Consider the following 10,000-nt stretch of genomic DNA (forward strand, 5'->3'; position numbering starts at 1 on the left):
AAAGATAAAAGAAAAAAATGCATTATCTAACCACGCACGCTACCTACTTCACACTCCCTGTGACACACGTGAGCTCATAAGCCGATAATGAGCCCAGCGGGAGCTTCGCCAGCGGGAGATCTCTCTTCTTCTCTCTCTTTTCCCCTCTCCTCCTTTCTTCTCCCCTCTCCTACTCTCTCTTATCCCCTCTCCTACTCTTTCTTCTCCCCTCTCTTCTCCTCCTTACTTCTCCCCTCTCCTACTCTCTCTTTTCCCTTCTCCTACCCTCTCTTTTCCCTTGTCCTACTCTGCCTTTTCCCTTCTCCTACTCTCTCTTCTCCCCTCTCCCACTGTCTCTTATCCCCTCTCCTCCTTACTTCTCCCCTCTCCTACTCTCTCTTCTCCCCTCTCCTCCGTTCTTCTCCCCTCTCCCCTCTCTTCCTCTCGCTTCTCTCCTCTCCTCCTCTCTCTTCCTCTACCTCTCTCTTTTTCTCTCCCCTCTATTCCTCTCCTGCTCTCCCCTCCACTCTCATCTATACTCTCTGCCTCTCCCCTCTCTCTCTCTTCCCTCTCTTCTCTCCCCTCTCTCTTCCGTTTTCCCCTCTCCTCCGAAGACGAGAAAGATGGAAGGAAAGGAGAAGAGGGAAGGAGGGAAGGAGATGAGAGAAGGAGGGAGGGAGGGAGATAGGGAGGGAAGGAGAGGAGAGGAGAGAAGAGAATGAGGGAGGTAAGAAGACATGGGGAGAGGGAGAGAGGGAGGAAGGGAGCCAGTGACACAAAGGAAGAAGGAAGAGAAAGAGAGAGAAGGAAGTACGAAAACAGGGAGGATTGGAAGGAAGGAGAGAGGAAGAAAAGGAGGAAGAATCCAGGGAAGAAAGAAGGGAGATAAGGCAAGGTGAGAAAAAGATAATAGCCGTTGCGGGTGAGGGGAAGAGGGAGGGAGGGAAGAGGGGAGAGAGGGAAGAGGGGAGGGGAGGGAGGGAGGGAAGAGGGGGAGGGAGGGAAGAGGGGAGGGAGGGAGATTCACGGAGGTGTTGAGGGAAACGCGATTTTGTAACCACTTGTGGGATTTGTCGGGGTGAGGGTTGGGTCGAAAGGTGGAGAGAGGGGAGGGTAGGAGGAGGAGGAGGAGGAGGAGGAGGAGGAGGAGGGGAGGGGAGGGGAGGGGAGGGGAGGGGAGGGGAGGGGAGGGGAGGGGAAGGGAGGGAGAGAGGGAAGAAGAAAGAGGTGGAGGATAGGAGGAGGAAGGAGAGAGGATGGGAGGATGGGAGGAGGAAGGAGGAAGGAGGAAGGCGGGAGGATGGGAGGAGGAAGGAGGTGGAGGGAGGGAGATAGTGTGCTTTTTTTTGCCTCTTTCTATGCCTGGTTGTGAGGTGATTTGCTTCTCTCTCTCTGTTCCTCTTTTCTTCTCCTTTCTTTGTTTTTTTCTCTATTTCTCTTTCTCTCTTTTATCCTCATTCTCTCTCTCTCTCTTCTCTCCCTCTCTCATTACCTCTCCCTCCTTCATTCCCTCCCTCGCTCCCTCCTCCCTCCCTCCCTCCCTCCCTCCCTCCCTCCCTCCCTCCCTCCCTCCCTCCCTCCCTCCCTCCCTCCCTCCCTCCCTCTCCTCCCTCCCTCCCTCCCTCCCTTCCTTCCTTCCCCCCCCCCCCCATTTTCTCTTTCACCATCTCCTCTCCCATCCTCGCACTCTTTCACAATAACAGGAACAGAAACAACAAACCGAGCACTATAATTTGCAACACGGGGTGGTGGCATGCAACGGATAAGAAATCTCTAAGCCACTTTTCAACATCACTAAATCACTTATGCAACAGTCGAACGCCGTTGCTGAGTCATCGAACGCTATACGGTATACGGTAATACGGGAAACGGTTGTTATCTCGACTAATTTCTCTGTCTGTCTGTTTGTCTGGTTGTCTTTCTCTGTCTGTCTGACTGTCTCTGTCTGACTGTCTCTGTCTGACTGTCTTTCCCTTTCTCTTTCTCTTTCTCTTTCTCTTTCTCTTTCTCTCTCTCTCTCTCTCTCTCTCTCTCTCTCTCTCTCTCTCTCTCTCTCTCTCTCTCTCTCTCTCTCTCTCTCTCTCCCTCTTTTTCTCCACCCTTTGCTAAGTACTTGTTCTTAGTTAAGCGTCAAAGTTCATTGTTTGTCACTAAAAAGCCAGAGTAAGTGTCATAACTTTTCCTTTTCTTCATTGTGTGGTTATTTTTACGCTGTGTAAATATAACTCTTGTCTTTTCTTTTTTTTTGGTCTTTTACCTCTGTGTTCTGTGTGCTGTTCTCTCTGTTCTTCCAAGTTCTTTTTAGTCTTCTCTTTTTTTTTGGTCTTTTACCTCTGTGTTCTGTTCACTCTGTTCTTCCAAGTTCTTTTTAGTCTGTTCTTTCTGATGAGAATAGGTCAGGGTATATAATCGCAGTGTTTTCTTTATTATTATTTTTTTTCCTCATTTCCTCTTTTCGTTTCGCTTCTTATTGCTCTTTCTGTGCTTGATTTTTTGGTCAGTTATTCATTCGTTATTTTTGTCTGTTGTTTCTCTCTTATTCTCTCTCTCTCTCTCTCTCTCTCTCTCTCTCTCTCTCTCTCTCTCTCTCTCTCTCTCTCTCTCTCTCTCTCTCTCTCTCTCTCTTCTCTTTCTCCCTCTCTCTCTTTCTCTCTTCTCTGTCTCCTTTATCTCTCTCTCTCTCTCTCTCTCTCTCTCTCTCTCTCTCTCTCTCTCTCTCTCTCTCTCTCTCTCTCTCTCTCTCTCTCTCTCTCTTTTCGCTCTGTTCTCTCTCTCTCTCTCTCTCTCTCTCTCTCTCTCTCTCTCTCTCTCTCTCTCTCTCTCTCTCTCTCTCTCTCTCTCTCTCTCTCTCTCTCTCTCACACTAATTATTATCATTGTTGTTACTATCATTGTTGTTATTATTATTATCATCATTATCATTGTTATTATTAACCATATTTATTTTTATTTTTAATTTATCATTATTGTTTATTTTTATATTGACGCTAATTTTCATATTTCATATTCATTTACCTGTGTACATCCTATCGTTATCTTTATTGATGATTATGATGGCGATGATGATATTGATGATAATAATAATGATAATAATAATGATAATAATAATATGATAATAGTAATGATGATGATAATAATAAGGGTGATGATAATAATAATGATAATATGATGAGAATTATCATAATAATGGTGATGATAATAATAATAATAATATTATGATTATGATAATAATCATCATAATAATAATGATAATAATGATGATGATGATAATGGTAATTGGGAGGAGTAGGAAAAGGGAAAGGAAGAGAGGGAAAGGGGAAGAGGGAGGGGGAGGGGTATGGGGAAGGTAGAGGGAAGGGAAGGGAGAAGGGGAGGGAAAAGAGGAAGAGGGAGGGGGAATGGAAGGGAAGGGGGAGGGGAAGAGGGAAGGTGAGAGGGCAAGGAGGAGGGGAAGAGGGAGGGAAGGGAAAGGAGGGGCAAGGGGAGGGGGAAGCAGATTCGTTTTAGATCACCTCAGGCAGAGATCGTAAGCCCAGCTGTGACCTGCAACATAACCCCCCTCGCCTGCCTACCTCCCTCCCCCACCCTCCTTCGCTTCTCTCCCTCCCTCCCCTCCCACAGCCATCCTCCCTTCCCTCCCTCCCTCGATTCCATTACCCTCCCCCCGCCCCCAAGCTTACCTCCCTCCCCCACTCCCCTTCGCCTATCATGCCCCTCCCCCCTCTCTCCCCTTCTCGTGGGCGGCCGTAACGCCCATCCCTCGCTCTCCGACGCCCATCTGCTTTCGCTTCCCTCTTCTCTTTTATTCTATTTCTTCTACGTCTCTCTTTCTCCTCTTCGTTAGTTCTTAGGCGTTAGTTTAGCTTGATTTGTTGTTCCTAATTCTGTTTTTCTCTCCGTCCTTCTATTTATCTATCTATTTGTGTATCTATTTTTTCCTTCTCTGTCTTTCTTTCTCTCCCTTCTCTCTCTTTTTCTTTCTCTCTCTCTCTTCTCCCTCTCTCCCACCCTCTTCTCTCTCTCTCTCTCTCTCTCTCTCTCTCTCTCTCTCTCTCTCTCTCTCTCTCTCTCTCTCTCTCTCTCTCTCTCTCTCTCTCTCTCTCCCTCTCTCCCTCTCTCCCTCTCTCCCTCTCTCCCTCTCCCTCTCCCTCTCCCTCCCCCTCCCCCTCCCCTCCCTCCCTCCCTCCCTATCTCTCTCTCTTTCTCTCCCTCCCTCTCCCTTCCTCTTTTCTCTCTCCCTCTCCCTCTCTCTCCCTCTCCCCCCTTCCCTCTCTATCTCTCTCTCCCTCCTTCCCTCTCTTTCTCTCTCTCCCTCTCTTTCTCTCTCTCCCTCCTTCCCTCTCTCTCTCCCTCCCTCTCCCTCCCTCTCTCCCTCTTCTTCCCTCTCTCTCTCTCCACTCCCTCTCCCCCCTTCTTTCCTCACCCTTGACCTTTGTCACCCTTCAACCACACCCTTCACCCTCGGCGTCTTCGTTCGCCACCCTTTCTCCTCCTCCTCGACCCTTCACTCAACCGCGTGTGGTGTCGTGTCGTTTTTTTTCCTGTTTGATGTGTGTGTGTGTGTAGAAGTGTGTGTGTGGAAGTGTGTGTGTGGAAGTGTGTGTTTGTGTGTGTGTGGGTTTGTGTGTGTGTGTTTGTGTGTGGATGTAGGTTTGTGTGTTTGTGTGTGCGTGTGTTTGTGTGTGTGTGTGTGTTTGTGATTGTGTGTGTGTTTGTGTTTGTGTGTGTATGTGGGTTTGTGTGTTGGTATTTGTGTGTGCGTATGTGTTTGTGATTGTGTGTGTGTATGTGGGTTTGTGTGTGTGTGTTTGTGTGTGGATGTAGGTTTGTGTGTTTGTGTGTGTGTGTGTAGAAGTGTGTGTGTGTGTGTAAGTGTGTGTGTGTTTGTGTGTTGGTATTTGTGCGTGCGTGTGTGTTTGTGATTGTGTGTGTGTGTGTGTGTGTGTGTGTGTGTGTGTGTGTGTGTGTGTGTGTGTGTGTGTGTGTGTGTGTGTGTGTGTGTGTGTCTGTGTGAGTGTGTGTATACGCGCGTGCACACACACACACTCACGCGAATATATTCATTTATTTTCTGGACTCGTTTTTTTTTTTTCCTTTATTTCTCTATGTATCTTTCTTAACTGACGTCTCATGTCATTAACATTTCTTCTCTTCGCTTTATCATCCTCATCCTGCTGATTATTATGATCTTCTCCTAAAATTATATCAAATGCGTATTTAATTTGTTGTTACTTGCGACATCTTATATATTAATCTATTAAATTCTTTAATTCTCTTTCGCCTGTTTTGTATTACTTTTTTTTTATTCGTTCTTATTTTTAAGTATTTTTTAACGTCTTACATGGTTTCATTCATGACAAAGAAATTTCATGGTACACTGGTTTTACAAAATCTTGTTTCCATGTACACTCCCTTCTCTCTCTCTCTCTCTCTCTCTATTTCCCTTTCTCTCGCCCTCCCTCCCTCGTCCAATTTCATCACACTGTGTCCATCTCTGATCTTTATCTGTGTCCCTTGCTCCCTCAACCCTCGCCTAACTGCGCTCGTCTGCTTTACACTTTTTCCTCTTTCTCCTCTTGTTTGTGTTCCTTTTCTTTCTCTCCTTTATTCTTGTCTTTCTCTTCGATCTCCGCTGTACCTCTTTTTTTTTCTTTTTCTTCGTTTCCTTCTTCTCTACCTTCTTCACTTCTCCTTGTTCCACTGTTCCTCTTGTGCTTTCTTTCCTGCTTTTTTTTTTTTTTTTTTTTTACATCTCCTTTTGTTTCTCCTTTATTTCTTACTCTTTTCTTCCCCCTCCTCCTTCTTCATCTCCCAGCCACACCTTTCTAGTTCTCGTATGTCACGATTTTTCCTATCTTTGTTTTCTTTTTTCTTTCTTTTTTATCATCGCTCCCTTCATGGTATCAACATCACATTTTTTTTCCTTGTCTCTCCTTTGTTTGTTTCTCTTTTCCTCCTTATTTTTTTACGAAGAGGAGGAGTGTGTACAGAAAGAAATAAAGAAAAGAAAGGGATTAAGAAGATGAAAGCGATAATAGATGATTTGATCAAGTAATCAAGTGATCATAAACATCATAATGACTTTGACAGAGCTCTTATTTTTTTCTCTGTCTAGGAGTGCGATTCCTTCTCTCGACATCATTCTTTGGGTCCATTTTTTTAAACGTCTCAGCTATCTAGAACAAAGAGAACAACGACTGCTAAAGAAAGGGATCTGTAACGACAATAACAACTAACGTTTTTTTCTTTTTCTTTCTTTTCCAGGTCCCTCCTCGCAACGAATCCAAAAAAAGAAGTGGTGAGACGGACGGAAATGTCATAGTCACCCCTACTTGTGATTCGCTTTCTTGCCGCGAGATGGCAGCACGGAGGATGTCCAGGACGCCCTTCCTGTTGCTCCTGCTGGCTGCGCTGCCCTTCAACGCTGGCCAAGGTAAGGACGCGAGGTCTTTTCTCTCCCCTTTTCTCTCCCTCCTTTCTGTACGATGGTTCTCCATAGTGGCAGAGATAGCGATGATAAGGCTTATTTGAGAACAGCAATGTGTTGACCCCCTCCCTTCGTTGGATATGAAACTCTTATGAAACTTTCTTGGTTTTCTTCTTCCTCTCTTTCTTCACTTCTCCTTGTTCCACCGATTCTTCATCTTGCGCTTTCTTCTCCTTTTTTTCTTCTATTTCCCTTCCCATTTCTCCTTTATTTCTTTCCCTTTTCCTCCTCTTCCTCCTCCTCCTCCTCCTCCTCCTCCTCCTCCTCCTCCTCCTCCTCCTCCTCCTCCTCCTCATTTTCCCTCCTCCCCCTCCTTTTTCCTCCTCCTCCTCCTCCTCCTCCTGGGTCATCCCCTCGTCCTTCTTTCTCTGAGGAACGGACGAAAGGATGCACCTCTCTCTGATGACACTGACGATTCCGATAACCTTCTCCTGCTGCTTGTGGTGGCCAAGGTATAGTGGCGCTGGCTCGACCCTCACCCTCCCTGTGATGTGTGTGTCTTTATGAAGGTTTAGATTATGATCGTAAAACCCAACCTCCATGCTTTTTCTTTTCGCTTCTCCCTCCTAATCTCTTTGCTTTTTCTTTTGGGTGTTCCTTCCTCACCTTCTTTGTTTGTTTTTTTTTCTTTTGGATGTTTTCTCCCCAGCTTCTTTGTTTTTTTCTTTTGGCTGTTCTCTCCCCACTTTTTTGGGGGGGGCTGTTCTCCCCCCACCTTCCTTGTTTTTCTTTTCTTTTGGTTACCCCCCCCCCACCTTGTTTTTTCTTTTGGCTGTTCCCTCTCCACCTTGATTTTTCTTTTGGCTATTCTTTCCCTACGTTCTTTGTTTTTTCTTTTGGCTGTTCCTCCCCACCTTCTTTGTTTTTTTTTTCTTTTGTTTGTTCTCTCCCCTCCTCTTTCCTTTTTCTTTTGGCTTCTCCCTCCCCACCTCCTTGCTTTTTCTTTTGGCTTCTCCTCCCCACCTCCTTGCTTTTTCTTTTGGTTTCTGCCTCCCCACCTTCTTTGTTTTTTTTTTCTTTTGGCTGTTCTCTCCCCACCTCCTTGCTTTTTTTTCTTTTGGCTGCTCCCTCCCCACCTCCTTCCTTTTTCTTTTCGCCGTTCCCTCCCCACCTCTTTGCTTTTTCTTTTGGCCGTTCCCTACCCACCTCCTTCCTTTTTCTTTTGGCTTCTCCCTCCCCACCTCCTTCCTTTTTCTTTTGGCTGTTCCCTCCTCCCTCTCCCTCCCTCGTGATACAATGCGGACGAAGGGAGAATGTTTAATACGTATTACACAGTGACACAGTTGAAATGAGCGTGTTTCATGACACAGTTGAAATGAGCGTGTTTCATGACATAGTTGAAATGAGCGTGTTTCAGTGGTAACTATAACTCGACTTGGTTTTTCGTTCTGGTCAAGGAAAGGAGGTTAGGTGCTGGGCATCTTCTTCCTTATTTGGCGCGATGATGATGGTAATTACGATACGAGAACTACCTGGTGGATCTTGTGCTCTGTGTCTCCCTCACCCCCTAAATCAACCTTTTTTCATTTCTTTTTGTGATGATGAAGATTGTGAGAATAATATTTCTTGGGTAAGGTTAAGGACACAATGTCGCCGCTCTTTTTTTAATTTTTTGATATTCTGGTTATGAAGAGAAGATAAAGAGATGGTTTATTATACCTTAAGATTATGATTATGATGATGATAACTTTCATCTTGGTCAAGGGAAGGCCGCTGGGTCTGCCGCCCGCACTTTCGATATATATATATATATATATATATATATATATATATATATATATATATATATATGTGTGTGTGTGTGTGTGTGTGTGTGTGTGTGTGTGTGTGTGTGTGTGTATAATTATTTATTTATAAAACATTTTTTTCATATTTATTTATATTTTTTTCTTGTCTTTTGCGGTAAATATGATGACAATGAACTTACTTGTTCTACGTTAGATAAGTACAATTCCTGAAGGAGGGGGGGGGGGGGTAGGCGGATATTCTCAGGAAAGGATGAAGAAAATGAACATTGATTGATGATAATTTCTAATGTGATGGACATTGATACCACTTTTTATTCTCTTATTTGATTTACCATTATCATCATAGTTGTAATTAAGATTATTGGGATCATAATTTCTTTTAAACAAGTATTATGATCATAAGAAATGACTCGTAGTAGTCGTAACTGAAGTAATAAAATCATAGCATTCTTTTACAACGGTTTCAAAGTGTCTATTATAATCAATGGACGTGGCTGTTGTTATCATATTTGTCGTTATTGCCCTCCGAGACAGCCAGGCCACCCCCATCACTAACAATGAAGCAGAAACAGCACTCCATCACATTTCTGTCACACTCGAATTTTCGCTAAACGCTAAAATGGCGCTGCGCTGCCCAAACGCATCGCTCGACACGGTCTCGAAACGAACGCGGCCTTTGTGTTCGAAATGGCGGGTTAATTCGACCGTGAATCTTCAGTTTAGCGCGTCGGTGCGTTCGTTTTGAGAAATTCCTCCTCGTGGGCGTGTTGTGGGCGGGGGAAGAGGTGCTCAGGGGCAGCAGTGGGCAGGGGAAGAGGTGCTCAGGGGCAGCAGTGGGCGGGATATGGTTGTCCAGGGCGGTTGTGGGCGGCATTTTAAGCGGAGAAAGTTGTTCGGGTTGTTTCTGAAAATGGGCTGAGTCACTGTGCTTGGGGGGGCGGGAAGGGGGACCATATGGAACGCGACAATTTGCATCATATTTGTGTTTGTCGGTCTCCTCTCTCTCTCTCTCTCTCTCTCTCTCTCTCTCTCTCTCTCTCTCTCTCTCTCTCTCTCTCTCTCTCTCTCTCTCTCTCTCTCTCTCTCTCGCTCTTCTCTCTCTCTCTCGCTCTCCCTCTCGCTCTCCCTGTCCCTGTCCCTCTCCCTCTCCCTCTCCCTCTCCCTCTCTCTCTCTCTCTCTCTCTCTCTCTCTCTCTCTCTCTCTCTCTCTCTCTCTCTCTCTCTCTCTCTCTCTCTCTTCCTCTTCCTCTTCTTCTTTTCTCCTCTTCTTCTCTTCTCCCTTCTCCCTTCTCTGTTCTCTTCTCTCTTCTTTAGCGTACGAAGGACATGGATAAAAAGAAAAAAAATGTACCGAAGAACCGAAAGAAAGAAAAATATTGAAGAAAATAATATAACGAAGAAGAAAAACATAGAAAAAATGAATAAAAGAACGAAGGCACGAGAAAGAGAGATTAAAAAAGAGAGACAGAAAGAAGTTAAAGTCAACACGAAACACTACAACGGTAAAGAAGTAGGAAGGAAAAAAAACTCGAAGAAAGAAAGAAAAGAAAGAGAGAAAGAAAGCGAACGAGAAGAAGCCACAACGATGAAAAATAGAAAGGAATAAAAACTCAGAGAAAAAAAGAAGTAGGAAAGAAAGAAAGAAAACCCAAAGAAAAAGTAAGAGAGAGAGAAAAAAAACTAAAAGAAAGAAATAAAGAGAAAGAAGTAGGAAAGAAAGAAAGAAAACTCAAAGAAAGAAAAAGAAAGAGAAAAAAAAACTAAAAGAAAGAAAGAAAGAGAAAGAA

The 10,000-nt window shown here is 44.7% G+C and overlaps 1 protein-coding gene across 1 annotated transcript in view; it reads left to right on the top strand.

Annotated features, from left to right (window-relative positions):
* The window catches only part of LOC113824067 (probable G-protein coupled receptor Mth-like 1), a gene marked incomplete in the record, with an annotated part of 104,705 nt that overhangs the window by 55,343 nt on the left and 39,362 nt on the right, over positions 1-10,000 (top strand). Inside the window, 1 exon segment of the mRNA XM_070136112.1 lies at positions 6,243-6,403. Within this exon segment, the coding sequence (XP_069992213.1) occupies positions 6,336-6,403 (68 nt within the window).

Source organism: Penaeus vannamei, chromosome 21 (assembly GCF_042767895.1).
Source record: "Penaeus vannamei isolate JL-2024 chromosome 21, ASM4276789v1, whole genome shotgun sequence".
In the NCBI taxonomy this organism is placed as follows: Eukaryota; Metazoa; Arthropoda; class Malacostraca; order Decapoda; family Penaeidae; genus Penaeus; species Penaeus vannamei.